The sequence below is a fragment of the Bison bison genome, unplaced genomic scaffold, assembly GCF_000754665.1.
Source record: "Bison bison bison isolate TAMUID 2011002044 unplaced genomic scaffold, Bison_UMD1.0 scf7180017864064, whole genome shotgun sequence".
In the NCBI taxonomy this organism is placed as follows: Eukaryota; Metazoa; Chordata; class Mammalia; order Artiodactyla; family Bovidae; genus Bison; species Bison bison.
Window position 1 is genome coordinate 194,512 of NW_011494636.1, and position 18,640 is coordinate 213,151.

The 18,640-nt window shown below is 37.8% G+C and overlaps 1 protein-coding gene across 10 annotated transcripts in view; it reads right to left on the bottom strand.

Annotated features, from left to right (window-relative positions):
- The window catches only part of SDCCAG8 (serologically defined colon cancer antigen 8), a 245,165-nt gene that overhangs the window by 103,100 nt on the left and 123,425 nt on the right, over positions 1-18,640 (bottom strand). For all 10 annotated transcript variants that reach the window (XM_010836676.1, XM_010836675.1, XM_010836674.1 and 7 more), the window contains one exon: positions 10,553-10,695. In XM_010836676.1, coding sequence (XP_010834978.1) covers positions 10,553-10,695 — 143 coding nt within the window. The remainder of the gene's footprint in view (positions 1-10,552; positions 10,696-18,640) is intronic.

Here is an 18,640-nt window from a genome sequence, read left to right on the forward strand (position 1 = left end):
GGCCCGAGACAGGCACTGGGGAGACTGGTTGTACTCCAAGCCTCTTCTTTCCTCAGGATCCTTAAAATGAGCTTTGCTTCCAGGATTTACCAACCAATATTCACCCTTACCTTGGGTATAGTGGGTATACATTCACCCACTCTGTGGGTATCAGGGAGACATTAAATAACAAGTGGCTTATGCCTAATATTAAGTTGGTGATTTTTTAAATACTTCTTTTACCTTAAATTAGCGTTGGACAGCAGATCTTTCCTGCAGAGACATATTTAGACTGAGGACTACTAGGATAACAATTCTGCTCTTGCTTTTTTCCTCCTATTTTCACTGAGGTTGATGTTCAGTGTTTTGAGTCAGGCGAGTGGTGTGGGTAATACTTTCTCGGTTTGCTCTGGGCTTCCTCAGAAAATGAATTGGCAGCCACCGCCACCACGCTCCAGGCTGTGGGCCTGTGTGGCAGGGAGAAGAGTACATCCCCAGTGTGGATGTTCATTGCACGCACATTTGGGCTTCACAAACGTTAAGCAGAACCCGCAGAGACCATTCTCTGGTAGCCTCTGACTCTAACCTCTCTTGCCCTGGGCCACACCTATACGAGGATTCTTAGCCAGTCAAACAGGTGGAGCAGAGTGGACTCAGGCAACGTGGCATCCATCAGAGCACAATGAAATGCCGTGTCTTTCCAGGCTCCCTGACAGCCTGCTCCCTCTGATACTGGGGAGGGGGGTGGTGGGGGATGGGGAGGAGGGAAGAAAAGGAGGACGCAATTTAAAACAGTACCAAGGCCGTCTATTTCAAGACTTAAAGATGTTGGTTGCACATATATCCATTTAAAATTATTTTTGACACGTTCTCTGCTTAATTTATTCATGAAAGGAGTATAAGAAAAAAAAATGAGCTGAACTTTTAAATGGAAACTTTAGGCTAAAAATTCCTCAATAATTTGGAAAAAAAAAAAGATACAGTTCACTATGGAATAGCAAGCATACAAGTCAATGTTATATCATTCCCTTCAAAAGAAGAGATATTGAAAGCCTGGTCTTTTGACCCAAGCTAGTTGTCACCTGAAAAAGAGTGTTTCCTGGCCCATGAACTGACACTTTACAATCCCCAAAGTATTCCTATTTAGCTCTTAAATATGTTTTTACACTTATTTGTGTAAAATTGTGTAAAATTCCAGATCACAGGTTCTAGAGTTTGATGGATCCAATGCAAACTCTGCCTCCTTTATTCTCACTCCCCCTTCCCGCTGTGTGACTTTTTTGGTTCCCTTTTCCAAGACTCAGCTTCTTCAGACTTGTCGTTCTCACTGAGAAAGCAGGGTGTTTCAAACTTCTTATGTAAAATATCATTTTTATAAATAATATCTAATCTTTTGCAAAGCATTAACTTTGTAAGATGGAAAAAAAGAAATACTAGAAAAAAAATAAAGATACAAAAAAAAAAAAAACAAACCCAAAGCATACTGATCTTGCACGAGGATGCTGTGGCAATTTAAAATTATAAAAACATTTCCAAACACTCTCATCTTGGATTTATCTTGCCACAGAGTAGTAACACACAACCCACCACGGACCACATTTACTAAACCACTGTTATCTGAAGCCAGGCACAGTGCTTGGCACATGCTAGACATTCATCCATGCATGCTTTACATCTCTCTTTTTATATTCTAAGAGTTCTCTAAACAGAACCACAGAGCATCCCTGTGGAGAACTGATCATGCCTCCTTGGACTTATGTTGAAAGTGGAGAACATCATTCTCAAGCCAACATGACAGAGAGGTACTCTTCTTTCTCTTCTTTCCACTCCCAATCATCCCTTAGCCAAAGGAAAAAGCTGAGATTGCTAAAAAGACAACAGAGGACATAGAAGGGACCTCTGTTCTTATATTTAGTCGAGATCTCTGACAACCTCCCCACTTGCTTAGTGCAACTCTCTTCCTTCACTCCTGGGGTTTTGCTGAGGCTGCCAGCCCCAGGACCCAAAATGGTGTGTGTGCACAGGACTCAGTTTTGAAATTTGAACTGAAGGTTTCAAATGGGAAGTGGAGGAGCCAGGAAATCACATTCTTACAGTTTGAAAACAAGGCATCTCTTCTATCTTTAGTTCAGATTGAGGGATGTGGCTCCATGGTATGGAAGAACCTGAAAGAATGAGCCAATATTCAGACAGAAGTCAAGCCCTGCGACTGACAGCAAATGACTGCCCTCCAGTGCTGCCTTGAGTCCCTGGTCCAAGAAACCCTGAGGCCCCAGCCACACCTGGGTTTTACATGGTCTGGTCATCAAACTAATCAATTCTCCCTTTTGGGGTTTCTGTTGACCTTAACCAAAGAGTCCTCACTCATACTGGCAATCTGAGAAGTCAAACCACTACATTCAGGAATGTACTTGTGCTCAGTTGTGTCCGACTCTTTGAGACCCTATGGACTGTTGCCCGCCAGGCTCCTCTGTCCATGGAATTTTCCAGGCAAGAACATTGGAGTGAGTTGTTATGCCCTCCTCCAGGGGAATCTTCCTGATCCAGGGATCGAACTCACATCTCCTGCGTCTCTTGGATTGCAGGTGGGTTCCTTACCACTGAGCCACTGGGAAAGCCCAACCAACGGTTACTACCTGGAAGCTAAAGGCTCTGGAATGGAAGACAATCATCCTCCCAAAGTTAAAGCACCCATCATAATTGGATAACCTGGTGACTCCTCTCTTACACTTTTTCACTCTCAAAAAGACACAAATACTAAAGTTCAAGTTTCTACATCTCACGGTCATAAGGTTAAATCTTCCGATCTAGATCACAAAAGTATGTCATAGCATAATTACTCATATCATGAACTGCCCTTAGATTCCTGCTCTGAGAAGTTCTTCGAAGTACATATCATTGAAAACATTATTTATGTTAAAGGGGAAATATACATTTTAAAGGCAGCTCTGCTGATATAAGCTGGAACCTGCAGGATTACTGGCAGTTTGACTCCCCTTTTGCATTTTGTGCAATTCAATTTCTAAATTCTCTGGAAAATAAACAGGGAAGACTTCCTGTAGTAATTTCCCTCCAGATTAGATCTGAGAAAAAGATACAGGATTCAAAAGAATGTGTTTCAATACACACATGATAGTTATGGAGAAGAGTGATTGCCTCAATCAGTATTTAATAACAATGACACAAGCATTCAGAAATGGTTGTTTAAATATGTAATATCACTTTATATAATCTGTCCACTATGTATGTAAGTGGTAGTCTTGTGAGAGGGACTTAAAATTCTATAGCTTTTTAAAGATGTTTGGACATGTCAAAAACAAACATGTGAAGGAATTTCCACTTTTTAAGAAAAGCCTCTCTTTTCTCTTGGGTACAAAAGAAATGAAGAAGTAGGGTGATAGCTTTATTAAAATACATTAAATGACTAAGGTGAATGATGCGCCAAAGGACACTGTTTCCTAGGAAAATCACAAGCTAAGACAACAATTCATCAATTGGTATTTTTATCAGTGTATAAGGGAGCATATTAAAAAGCAGAGACATTACTTTGCCAACAAAGGTCCGTCTAGTCAAAGCTATAGTTTTTCCAGTAGTCATGTATGGATGTGAGAGTTGGACTATAAAGAAAGCTGAGTGCCAAAGAATTGATGCTTTTGAACTGTGGTGTTGGAGAAGACTCTTGAGAGTCTCTTGGACTGCAAGGAGATACAACCAGTCAATTCTAAATGAAATCAGCCCTGAATATTCATTGGAAGGACTGATGATGAAGCTGAAACTCCAATATTTTGGCCATCTGATGTGAAGAACTGACTCATTTGAAAAGACCCTGATGCTGGGAAAGACTGAAGGCAGCAGAAGGGGACGACAGAGGATGTGATGGTTAAATGGCATCACCGACTCAATGGACATGAGTTTGAGTAAGCTCTGGGAGTTGGTGATGGACAGGGAGGCCTGGCGTGCTGCAGTCCATGGGGTCGCAGAGTCGGACATGACTGAGTGACTGAACTGAACTGATAAGGGAGCAGCTAACACTTACCTCTATTATAAATTTATGTTATTGGTTTTCTTGGTTGTCTTTTGGAAATGATCACATTAATCCATTTCCCTACTAACTCACATAGAACTACAGCCTGATGGAAACTATATAGGCTTTGCCGGCAAATTTCTGGGTTTCAAAGATATACCAGTTGTGTGACCTTAGATGAATCATTTTACTTCTTTGTGCCTTAGTTGCATCCACTGTAAAACAAGGAAATAATAGTATTCATCTTACAGGGTTATTGTGAGAGCTCAATGAAAAGCACTCAGCTCAGTTCCCAGAACACAGTAGAGGTTCAGTAAGTGATGGCCACTTGCCTTTAGCTAATACCTCTGTTATTATTTTTTTAAAGCCACTACATGTGGCATGGTACCAGGCAGACCCAAAATGAAGGTATTCTTAACCTCAGAAGACGGATGAAAATGAAAGTGAAAGTGAAGTGAAAGTCACTCAGTCGTATCCAACTCTTTGCAACCCCATGGACTATACAATCCATAGAATTCTCTAGCCAGAATACTGGAGTGGGTAGCCTTTCCCTTCTCCAGGGGATCTTCTCAACCCAGGAATCAAACCAGGGTCTCCTGCATTGCAGGCGGATTCTTTACCAACTGAGCTATCAGGGAAGCTGACTGTTACTTGTATGTATTTAACTTTATCACATATATGTATATGTGTACCTCCCAAATGCCAGTGGCCCCTGGAATTTCCCATGAAATGTCCTTCATTTCCATTTTCCTATATCCAAATGCTACCAAGGATAATAAGAAACTATCTGTCCCTCTGTTTGCATAATATTTTATCTGAAAAATCCCTTCTGGATCTTATCATTTATCTTACCAACTCTTTGTGTATTTTCTTTTTGCTCCCACTAGCCTATAAGCTTCTGAAGGGCAGCATCTGAAGCTATTTTATATTTATGTCTCCCACCATCCCTAGGATAGTGTCTTGTAACAGGAAATGTTCCATGGAGAGTGAGCAAATACATGAACATATATTTTTAAACATAGCTGGAAGTTTGTTATGGAAAAGAAAGAAGTTATTTGATTACTATTAGCAAAGATATAAGTGGGAAGGGAGTAGCCTTGCTTTTGTTTTCATGTATACTAAGCTATGTATATTGGAGAAGGAAATGGCAACCCACTCCAGTATTCTTGCCTGGAGAATCCCAGGGACGGGGGAGCCTGGTGGGCTGCCATCTATGGGGTCGCACAGAGTCTGACACGACTGAAGTGACTTAGCAGCAGCAGCAGACTATGTATGTTTAATGATCATGTTTATCAGGCACAGGTTTCAAACACTCTCAGAGGGACTATCTTTTAATTTTGGAGATCTCTAGTTTAAAATTCTGTGTGTGTGTAAGGTTTTCAAGTAAGGTAAGAGGCACTTTACCAAACCTACTGAGTTGTTAGAAGGGTTATCATTTGATTTGACTATACTTAAACATATATGTGCATACTAAGTTAAAAATGAACAAAAGTTATAAAATCATAACATAGTAAATATGTACAAGAAAAATTCCCAACAAAATTTTTCATTTTTGTTCCATCTCATATTTTTTACCTGATATATCTGAGAATACGTAGATATATATATATACACACACATCAATACTGGGGTTGAATAAACAGTCATAAACTTGTATTAACCATTCTTATAATAATGACTGATTGAACTCCAGCTCTTTGCAAAGAGCTAAGCTAGGTGCTCTGAGAACTGTAATAAGATCTCTCCTCCCATTTGAAGAACAGTACATCACAGAAGAGAAGACAAGCAGATACATAAAAATCTTCAGAGTATGAATTTATTTTTTCAGATGTTCATTTTCCCTGTTTTGAGGAATTTGTTTAGTAGCAGCAAGTGCCTTCAGCTCTAAGTGGGAAGGAGGATTCAGAGGGAGATGTACTCCCTCTAGCATGGGTCCTCAGGGTGGACTACAGTGGAAAAATTAAGATTTCAGGGAAACCTGGAAAATAAGATTATAATAGGGCTAAAGAAGCTCAAGGGGTAATTCTGGGTTTACAGAGTAGTAAAAGCAGAGGAGAGACCACAAGTCAAAGGAGGTCTGCATTTGCATAAACCACATGCTGCAAATCAGTACGCGAGAGGATGGAACTGGTAGCAGTGAAATAAAGTTAGAAGGTTGGGAGCCTGTCATGTGAGCATGCGTGCTCAGTTGCTCAGTCATGTCTGACTTTTTGCGACCCCGTGGACTGTAGCCCTCCAGGCTCCTCTGTTCATGGGATTCCATGACTGAGTCAAGACAGTGCTTATGAATATACACAGCAGTGGCTGGCAAAAGAGATTGGAAGGATGTTAGCAGAGTATTTTCATAACCTTTAAGAGAAGTCACCAAAGCCTAAATTATGATGAATGTAAATGGTGGTATGAAGGACATTTCTATGAAATCTCTCTGAACTTCACAAACTAAGGAAACATTTTGAGCAAAGGATACTCCAAGCAATTTAAGCACCTAATGCACAGAAACAGGAATTTAATAATACATTGTCTTAACTCATGTTCTTTGACTATCAGAGTTGGAAGAAAACTTAGAAATCATCTTGTCTAGCCTAACTTTACAGGTGAGTATGCACATCCAAAGAATTAAGTAATTTGTTAAAAGTTGCAAAGACAGTTGAGTGCCTGGGTGAAGATACCAAAACTCAGTTTCCTCAATCCTAGGATACCTGCCCGCCCCCTCCCCACCACCCTGGTTAACATGTGTATGGTTTTAATTGTTACTTCACCAAAAGTATACCTGAACCACACTTTATTCTTTTCTTATACACTGAAGGCCCCATTTCATTTCCTTGGCTATTCTTCCACAGTTCTTAAAAACATGGTCTCCTCTATGTGCTTCTACCCACTCCTTTGGCTATAATATCTTTATGTAAAAGCATCCAGATCTAAACCTCTGTCATGATCTTTCTCCTCACACTGGATCTACACTGGACATCTTCATCAGAGCTCCGAAATAAAGCATATTCTTTCCTCTGCTACTCCTTTAACATTCCCTAGTTGAATTAAAGGATCATCCACTTAACACAGGCTAGAAGCTTTGGAATCATCTTTTTGAACTTTTTTTAATTTTTTAACTGGAAAATTGCTTCGCAGTTTTATGTTGGTTTCTGCAGTATAACACCATGAATCAGTCATAATTCTACACATAGCCCTTCCCTCCCTTCCCTCCCCCCATCCCAATCTTCTAGGTCAGGAATCATCATAATAAATATTTTAGGCTTTGACGATCATACTCAATTCTGCCATGGAAATGCTACACATAATACACAGAGGATAATCATGGCTGTGTCCAATAAATTTTTATTTAGGATTTTTGTGTGCTATAAAATATTATTTTTCTTTTTTCTTCCCAGTCATTTAAAAATATATTAAAAAAAAAATTCTTAGCTCATGGATCACTTTAGAAACAGATGATGCACCAGATTTGGCCTATGGGCTGTAGTTACCAACTCTGTCCTAACTGGTTTTCTTGTCTCCTACATCAGCTCTCCAAGTTCACTCTACACAGCTGTCTGAGTCGGGATCCTAACCCCAAAAGTTGATCATGTTAGAAGCCCTGATTAAAATATTACATTAAGAGTAATCCCTTATTCTCAGAATGGCCAACATTCCAGAATATGGCCCACAACACCCTTCCTCTGGTCCCTCTCCCTCTCTTGCCAAACACCTAAAGTAACTGTAGAGTCTACATTCTCTCCCAACTTCACGTCTTTGCATATGTTGTTCCCTCTACTTGGGGTGTCTGCCCCACCCTTCTCTACTTTGAGGACGCCTATTCATGAACTCAGAAAGCTTTCCCTGTCTCCTTCACCTCCAATTAATAGAATGAGATGGTTCTCTTTCCTGTGTGCTTCTGTGGCAATCCTAATTTCTCTCATTACACTGTTGTCACACTCTACTGTAATTACATATATAGATCTGGCTCCTTTGTAGAATGTGAACAACCTAAGGATAGGAACTTAGTTTTTTTTCTTTCTCTATGTCCAGGGCCAACCAATGCATGTAAAAGATAGTAGGTGCTCAATAAATACTCATTAAATAAGTGGATGGTATATTTACTAATTGAGTCCTTCAAAAAATGTTGAATTTCTGTTTTCTATTTTTAAGTCCAATTAGATAAAAAAGGGAAATTCCAAAAGAAGTGACAGATTGACCTATAAATTTCTACTCATTTTAAAATTTTATTTGCCCTCGAAGATTTGAAATCCTTATTTTATCACTGTTTTATAGCATCTTTTTCATATTTAATTTTAAACTTTGTTTAGAATATGACATTCAAAATATTTAAATTAAGGCTAAATGAAGTGTTACCTGTGTTAGATTTATTTATTTCAGCTAAAAACAAAATATATGAAATTTCTCAGCCACACACTTGAGTATATAAATCAATAAAGAATGGTGAAGGGAAGCAAACGCTAATAAAACCCAAATTGTGTATCAGAAATATTTAGTCCAACAAGCAAGTCATTTTCTATGCAAAACAGAGATATATACAGTTCCTTTCATTTTTATTGTCATCTTTAAATTTATGAATGTGGATTTTATAAAACATGAACATAAACTAAGTGTAAAATGCTTACAAAAGAGTACTGCATTTAGAAAATAGATAATTAAGCTTTATTTTCTATAAAACTAAGTTAAATTTCTGTAGACTTGTAGTAAATAAAGCTCAATAGAAAAAGCTTTCTATGGATCCAAGCAAAACCGTTTTTCTTAAGAACAAAGGAATTAGTTACCACCAGTCCATTTTCAGCAGTTGCTGCATCTTAATATGCTCTACTTGCAAGAAATGGATCTTGTCAGACAGTACAAATTGATACAGCACAGGAAAACTCTCTATGGACTTTGACTTCAGAAATTAACTCTCTGAATAAGACAGAATGGCAAAGCAGGCAAAACCAGCATTAATATTTATTTACTGAAGTTCAGCCACACTGAGACATTAAAAGCTGTCCTATTTCTGTGGGTTAGTAGTACTTAGCACACAAATGGTTGGTTCTCAATAGAAGTCTGACAGAGAAGAAAAACTATTACATATCATGATCAAGCTAAATTCTGAAACTTCTAAGATTAAATAACCATAGGAACTATGTTAACATTATGTTCTCACTTCTATAGTGAAATACTTTAAATGGGCATTAAAAGAATGGCTATTATTCTGCAGTATTAAGCAATTTTTTTCTCAATAAAGTGTTTCAACTATTGGGATTTTTCCAGATATCACATGTGTATAAATAATTTATTTTCTTTCTCTCTTTCATTTTTTTCCTTTCTCTCTTTCTCCTCCTTTCTTCTCTTTTTGTTCATTGTTTAAAAGGGAAGTTGGCAAACCATTTGGAATATTATCATAACAAAATGTTTTTTAACAAAGTTTGATTTTAACAGAACTAGAGGCATCTTAACACTAACTGAAAACTTCGGGAGGTTCAACAACCTCTAGAATATTTTTTTTCTCCAAATGCAGGCTGTTCAAGTGGTGCTTTTCTCCATCTGTTATCATACCGTGCTCAGAATTACATTGTCATATTTAATGTAAAAGGGATCAGTCCCCTTTCATAGTTTAAATTCAACATTTTACTATGATTAGAAGACCAGTGTTTTTCTAATTTATGAATAAACCAAATTTTATAAACTTATGTAGGTATTTAGATAAAGTTCTCTCTAAAAACTGAAAAACTCTAAGAATTGAACAAACCCAAAGGCTTGATCTGAAAACTGAAAAATTGTACTAAAACTTGAAAGGAAAAGAAACCATCTATATGGTACTGTGAAACACCTACAATCTCAGTTTGATTTTTTCTCTGTGTCTGTATATTTATGCATATTGTATGTGTTTTCAATATAACAAATTTCTCAATGTTTACTACCTAAAATGTATTATTGTAATTTAGGGCTGAGCTATGTGTTCACTAAAGTTTTATGACAATGATGCTCTCACACCAAAATATCTCATGATGGAAGTGATGAAATTTGAAACCACGATGGCATAAGCAGGGTTATAGTAATGGTTTAAACATGAACAGAGTCAGTCAGTTCCATCTCTAACTTTTACACCTCCTTAGGACTCAGGTTGCTTATTTTGTAGCACTTCCACCTCAGTTTGCATCTTAGGATATCTTTCGTTTTGTCTCTTTCACCACTGACAGTATCTCACTATTTTCCTAAATATATTCCTCAGATACTTCAGTTCAACATTTTTATTAGACATAAAATTAACAGGAGAGGTAGTGGCTGTGGTAGAAGAAATATGTCATTTTGCTTATATTGATAGAGAATCACCTAAATATTTGAGCATTGTAGATGAAAGGTTTTGTAATCTATCAGTAATTCCCTGCCACACTTATCATTCACATGTCTGGTTGTTTTGCTTACCACATCTCCACTTTTCTTAATATGCCTAGAAACTGTGTGTGAATTGAATGACTAAGACTTAACTCTAACAACTGTTTGGAAGCCTGTGGCAAAAATCCGAGGAATGAAATTGGTGCTATGGTGCATAATGGGATTAGGCAGTACCTGGTGAGGTGCAGTTGGTGCTCAGATTCGCCCAGCAGTTCTGTCAGTTTCAGGCACTCCTCTCTGGCCCGGGTTGCCTTCTCCTGCTGCTGTTCCAAGCGCTGCTTGCTTTCACTCAGTTCTAAACTCAATTTCTCTATTTCCTTAGGCAGAGAGAAGAGGGTGAAGAGTATCACTATAAAATATATGCACTTGAATTCAAAATTATCTCATTTTTATTTTTACCATGAATCTCAATATGATGAAAAATTATTAGAAAATTTAGGCTAGCTTCCACTTTATGACAAAGGGAATTAACCCAGCCAGAAATGCACATTAGTGAGGATTTTTTGGATCGTAAGATGCAGTCTAATTTTAAAAATGAAATGATTAAATGAGGATAGTCAAAATGGATAATCTGTGTTTTGAATCTAAGGCTCAGTCTCTTTAAAAAATAATACAAACTTAAAAAGTCACTACTTTTTAAATATAACAGTTTTGTTTGTGAGATAAGATCAGACATGTGCAGTGATTTACATCAAATGTGAGACTTGATTTTAAAAGACACATTTATGGTTTCATTTGGATGTTTTGAAAATCAAATTAAATGGTAAAATAATTTAAGATATCTTTTAGAAAAACATGAGGTGTAAAAGAAGACATCATTATGATACACAGTATTATTTGGAAAAAAATACTTTAGGAAAAAATAAAATGAGAAATTTCAATGTATGACATTGCTGAGCATTTTGAATGTATGACATTGCTGATCTAAAATAATATTGCATTAAAATTGCATTTAAAAGGCAATAAAACCACTCTGATATTAACAAATATAAACATCAAAATATATAAAAATCTATAATAGCTTATTCTTTGGTTTCAGTATGAAATTACACTTTCTTATTGAAACTCAAATATTTCAAAGCAAAAATACTTTACACAGAATATGGTTTAAATAATTTACACATTAAAGTACAAATATTTATCTATTATAGAACATCCGTAATTAAAAAAAAAAGAAAACAGAGATAAATATTCAGACCATTAAAACAAGAAAAACAAAATAGGGGAAAGTAAAGAGTGAAATATTTTCAAGTCAGCAGAAAGCAAGAAGCAATTTTTATAAACAAAAATACAGTCCACTCTTGGAAAACAAAACTATGTCTAAGTCGAGTTTTAAACTTAGTATTTAAGTACATTTCAAATTTCCTCATATTATTACTCAGTATTCTGAACAATCTACAACTACACTGAATATATCAGGCAGGATAAACTGTTTATTTTTCTACATTTATTGCACTACAAATATTCACTTTATCTCCATCAAAACTGTACATTACCATATAATAAAACAACATACAAGCTATTTTAAAAAAATTATGTAATAATGAGCATATTGCTTTCATTCAGAGTAGATTTTCTATATCTTTCAGATTAGATTACTAAGTGAAACTGATTTGTTTAAAATATTTTAAATTGTTAAAGTTTTATCAATACATTTCTATCTTATTACGCATTATAATTAAAAAGATAGAAAAACATAAGAGAAAAGCCTAGCCTACTAAGTTTGGTCTAACATTTATGAAATTAACAAAAAAGCAAAGTAGAACTGGAATTATATGTTAATTTTAAAATTACAAAAATGTACCCATTAATTTTTTTTGCTCCTGCTCATGCTCAGTCACTTCAGTTGAGTCTGACTCTTTGCAACCCCATGGACTATAGCCCACCAGGATCCTCTGTCCATGGGATTCTCCAGGCAAGAACACTGGAGTGAATTGCCATGCCCTCCTCTAGAGGATCTTCTTGACCCAAGGATCAAACCTACGTCTCCTACATCTCCTGTGTTGCAGGCGAATTCTTTACCGCTGAACCACCAGGAAATTGCAAAAATTTATCCATTAATATTTTTACACAGTGCTATGTGCAAGAAACTATGCTAAATATTATGATGGACTCAGAGTTTTCACATCCACACTCAGGACTTAGCAATTCAGTTGAGTAAATGAGACAAATACACACAAAAAGACAACCAAAATATCAAGCATGTAAAAAACAACAAATGAGTCTTAGAGAAAATCTGTGCTTCAATAGGCCAGATTAAGGATATACTTAATGGGCAAGAAAAGTGGGAAAGAAGGTAAGGCCACATAAACTCACAGAATGATAGATTAGACCAATTATCAAACATTTTAAATTCTAGATTTATAAAGCTGTATTTTTCTTTATAGATAATGAGGAAATAATGATTTAAACAGATACGCAACATGAGAGAAGCTGAGTTTCAAAATACTAGATTAATGTGTATGATCATTAAGACAGTAGAGACTGGCAGTAATAGTAGACCACAAAAAGATGGTTGCAATACTCCGAATATAAGAAGTAGTGACAGTTAAAACAAATATAAAGAGAACATGATGAGTACATGTAAATAAAAGGATAGATATCAGAAGATAACAAAGATGACTCCAGAATTTTGAGTTGAGAGGACACTACACAGTGACAGAAATAGAAGATGTATAAAATTCTAAACTTCCTTCAAAAGAAAAGGTGTAACAATTTTTATCAGCACCATCCAACAATAATAATGTATGTGACCTTATACTGGTAATCAGGTTTTATGTATAAAGTAGCTGCTTTCTTAGTCTCATGTAATAAAAAGTCAGATGCTATGCTGAATTCCAGTCAAACACAGAGATAAAGAACATGGGCCCAAGAATCAACAGAAATCAGGGCTTAGACACAGCTCAGGCACTCTCTAGCTCTGGGACCTTGGACAAGTCACTCAACTCTTACCAGTTTCTTCAGTCTAAAATGGGAGTGCCAACTCTAGAAAGCTCCTAAAACTATTGGGAAGACAAAAATGAGATGGCAAATACTTACCAGAGTGCCTAGGATATAGCAAGAACTGAATAAAAAACAGCTGGTACCATTACTTCTGATCTTTCTCTACCCTTCAAGAGCAAAAATATAAGTAAAGGAAAAAGATCCGTCTAAGGATTTATGGTTATCCCTGAGCGCTAAAGAGTTCTTAATTTAATTCAATAAAATTTCCAGATAAGCACTCTTTTGGAGGACACTGAATAAAACTTTATTATAATTTCAAAATGCAAAAAGCATTTTTGTTAGGAAGATGGAAAGTTACTGCCTGATTCTGATTATCTGTGCCAGAGAAACAGCTTATTGGTGCAGATAATCAAAATCAACAAATAATCGAACCAGCTGGACCAGGGCTCAACACTTACTCCCCGAGTCAGGAAAATCTGCCATGGCACCAACTCCAACAGTTAGAAGAGGAATCTCTTGCCAGAAATGCCATACTCCCACTGGCAGGATAACCCTTTGCTTTGCCCAACTAGGTCAGGGCTGCTTCCTTGGCTGTGTACAGTGGCTCAGGGATGAAAGACCACAACAGTCATAGGCCAATTGTACACTACTCTCAAAGTACTCTATTAGCCTGCAATGCACACTGCAGTTTGACATGGCCATCTCCTGGCTAGCTGGGCAAAGATGAGTCTGGATGGCTTTACACTTTATCAAAAGATATACTTCAAGTCATGAATGTAACCACCAGAATAACTTAAAGTTGTTCAATTGTCAAGTCATGTCTGACTCTTTGTGACCCCATGGACTGCAGTACACCAGCCCTCCCTGTCCCTCACTGTCTCCAGGAGTTTGACGAAGTGCATGTTCATTGAATCAGTGATGTCATCGAAAAATCTCAATAAGTAAAAGTAGAAATGGTTAAAAGTGGCTACCTCAGGAGAACACTACCAAGGAGGGGACGTGGAGAAAGACTACTGTTCATTTATAATCTATAATGCACACAATTTTCTTATTAATCATTTCTTTTCATTATTTATTAGATTTTCTTATCAAAGCAATGTGCCTAATTCAAGTCAAATAGTACTCAGTTGCTCCTAACAAAAAAGGTGGTGCCTGTGTTCTTCCCCTCCCCATCTCTAAGCCAAACCCTCAGTGGCACATAGTATCCATCCCTGATATTCATATTCCTACTTTAAAATAACATACTTGCATCCCTGGTGGCTCACATGGTAAAGAATCTACCTGCAATGCGGGAGACATGGATTCAGTCCCTGGGTTGGGAAGATCCCCCGGAGAAGGGAACGGCTACCCACGGCAGTGTTCTGGCCTGGAGAATTCCATGGACAGAGGAGCCTGGTGGGCTACAGTCCACGGGGTCACAGAGTCAGACACAACCAGGCAACTTTCACTTTTATCATGCTGTCCTTTGATTTTGCTACATAAATTTCTTTTTTTTAAATTTTATTTTATTTTTAAACTTTACAAAATTGTATTAGTTTTGCCCAACATCGAAATTGATTTCCTATGTGGCACTAGTGGTAAAGAATCCACCTGCCAATGCAGGAGATGGAAGAGACGAGGATTTGATCCATGGGTGGGGAAGACCCCCTAGAGAAGGAAATGGCAACCCGCTCCAGTATTCTTGCCTGGGAAATCTCATGAATAGAAGAGCCTGACAGGCTACAGTCCATGGGGTTGCAAAGAGTTGGATATGACTGAGTGATTGAGAACTCATCCATGTAGATTTCCTGTATTAAAAAAAGCAGTGATTTATCTCTCTTATGCCACCCAATATACCCACCTCATCCACCTCTATAACAATTTTGGTTAAATCATTAGTCAGTAGTTCATTTACATTATAATGATTATAGAAATACTGTTCATTACTGAGACAAGCATTATTCTGCTTAAATTAACTTTCTTGTAAAAATCTTTTATTATTTATAGAATTAATTGCTTGCTTTTTTAATAGTTTATTTTTCTAGGTAAGTAACATTTTTTCCCCCAAATGTTCAAACAGTTCTGTCAAATACCCATTCATAATGTTTTTTCAATAGTGAAACATATCAGTAAATCATTAGTTCCTTTAAATTATTTTCCTAGATATATCCTGCTTGGTGACATGTCTAGCCTGGTTGATTTCTGATTTGGTTGATTTTCTTACACATGCTCCTATTAGAGTTTCTTGTTTTATGTGTTTTAAGTCAACCTGTTTCTCAGTTTATCCGCTTCTGTAGTTGAAATACATTCTCCGGGTAACTTTCACAAGAAAGGGTACACAAACAATGCATTTTCAAAAAGTATCTGTATGCCCGAATATGTTGTTATTTCATGCATATCCTTGAGAGTTTAAAGTGAAAGTCACTCAGTCGTGTCTGACTCTTTGCAACCCCATGGACTGTACAGTCCATGGATTGCTCCAGGCCAGAATACTGGAGTGGGTAGCCTTTCCCTTCTCCAGGGGATCTTCCCAACCCAGGGATCAAACCCAGGTCTCATGCATTGCAGGCAGATTCTTTACCGAGTTATCAGGGAAGCCCACTTGAAGTTTGGCTAGGTATAATATCTATGCTGAAATTAACTTTCATTCAGAATTTTCCATTCTGAAGAAGATCAGCCCTGGGATTTCTTTGGAAGGAATGATGCTAAAGCTGAAACTCCAGTCCTTTGGCCACCTCATGCGAAGAGTTGACTCATTGCAAAAGACTCTGATTCTGGGAGGGATTGGGGGCAGGAGGAGAAGGGGACGACAGAGGATGAGATGGCTGGATGGCATCACTGACTCTATGGACATGAGTCTGAGTGAACTCTGGGAGTTGTTGATGGACAGGGAGGCCTGGCGTGCTGTGATTCATGGGGTCACAATGAGTCAGACACGACTGAGCGACTGAACTGAACTGAACCAATCATAAATTAGCCAACAACTTTCAATTTCTTTTCGTTTTAACCAAGATCCATAGTAAGAAATACATTTTATACCACAGTTTAGAAACATATACACTCTCCCACACATATGTATAAATGTAACTTTTATATCATAAAACAATACTAACCCTAATTATATTTGAAGCACTCAGATATTTCCTATTCCTTCTAATTCTATTCCCCTTAAAAAAAGAAAAACTTTTGGTTTCACCCCATAAAATTGATTTTATAATACAATTTAAAAATTAGCGAAGGAGTCAAGATGGTGGAGAAGGAGGAAGTGAAGTTCACCTCTCCCCACAAGTGCATCAAGAATGCATCTGCAAATGGAACAATTCTCAAAGAGCACTGGCTGAACATTAGCAGAGGTGTCAGACCCCTAAAAGGACAAGAAAGACCCAGGCATAACCAGGTAGGATGAAAGAAAGAAGAAGGGAGAAAGAAAAGGAGAGGAAGAGGGATGAGAACGGCACCACTGGCGGGGGAGCTGAAGGACAGAAGAGGTTTTTACAAGGGAGGCAGCCTCCTCAGCAGTGGGGAGATCAGCTGGGACAGAATGCGAGCACTGGGGACTATAAGAGGAGAGCACAACAACTGGTCAATGGGGCAGAACAGAGTGAGACCTTTACAGCTGGTCTGTGCCCCAGCCTAAGATGTGTGTCCACTGGTACAGATGGGGGTTACGTTCTGAAACATGGGTTTGGAAAGCAAATCCGGAAAGGGGACTGCTGTCGGCTGTGAAGAGACAGCCTGAGGGCACAGGAGTGAGGAAATCCATAACCCTGAATGCTTGTGGAGGAAACCTGGACTCCACAGAAGCAAAACGCCATTGTTGAGTGAAGTGCAAGGGGCAGGGCCACATTTGCAGCCTCTGTCACCATGCACTGGCCTCTGCCTCATTGCACATTAGGGAGACTCCCACCAGGGCTGACTTTTACATGTCCATGGCCACTGGCCAAAGTACCTCATTCCAGTCTGGGCTGGCTCTCTCGTGAACACAGCTGCAGACTTCCCCAAGCACCTGTCCCCACCCCTGCAGCCCCAGTGGCTGCCATCTCATCCTCCTCACTCTATCTCCTCAATAGTAGGTACTCTTGCGACCACAGCCGCCACCACTTCTGTACCCCTTTCTTGCTGGGGCAGACTCGTGTGATCTGAGGCAACCTTGAGAGCAGATCCCTGTGGGGCTGAAACCACAGCTAAACTCCAGAGGTCATGCAACTAAGGAAGAAAAGCTAAAATCTCTCCTTGCAGCTACACAAACCATGAATTTGATATTGCCATGATTGGCTTTGTAAACTCAGTGCCTACAAAACATCTGAATGGACAAGCTCCCCAGGTAAGACATATCTAGTTTTAACAGCTGTAAACTTTGTGAGCACAGACATGTCAGAGTTGGGCCAGGCCAGAGTCTGAGCTGCCTCCATAGTGCCTACAGGGGGTCCAGATCCAGGATTACTGCAGTCCTGGGACCTGACTTCAATGGACCTATCTGAGACTAATACAATATTGTAAGTCAATTATACTCTAATAAGAGTTAAACATAAAAAAGAAATAGAATCACAGATGTAGAAACACTTTTGGTTACCAGAGGGTAAGAGGAGGAGGGATAAATTGGGAGCTTCAGATTGACATAAATACACTACTATATATAAAATAGATAACTAGTAAGAATCTACTATATAGCCCAGGTTGCTCTAGTCAATATTCTGTAATGTCCTATATGGGAAAAGAATCTAGAAAAGAGTGGACATATGTATATGTATAACTGATTCACTGTGCTGCTGAACAGAAACTAATACAACATTGTAAATCAGCTATACTCCAATAAAAATTAATTTTAAAAATTAGGGTATATTTATGATTATTAAAAACTATATTTTTGATATAAATTAAGTAGAATGAAATAAAGAACTTCATTAATATAAGTTCAATATCTTATATTAAATAACATATTAATTTCATTAAGATAAGTTCAATAAGTTCAACTTCTCCTGATTTCCTGAGTAAAAAAAGACTTAAGAAATGAATGTAAGATGCAGAGAAAGCCTTTGACAAAATTCAACATTCATTTATGATAAAAACTCTCCAGAAAGCAGGAATAGAAGGAACATACCTCAACATAATAAAAGCTATATATGGCAAACCTACAGCAAATATTATCCTCAATGGTGAAAAATTGAAAGCATTTCCTCTAAAGTCAGGAGCAAGACAAGGGTGCCCACTTTCACCATTACTATTCAACATAGTTTTGGAAGTTTTGGCCACAGCAATCAGAGCAGAAAAAGAAATAAAAGGAATCCAAATTGGAAAAGAAAAAGTAAAACTCTCACTGTTTGCAGATGACATGAAGAT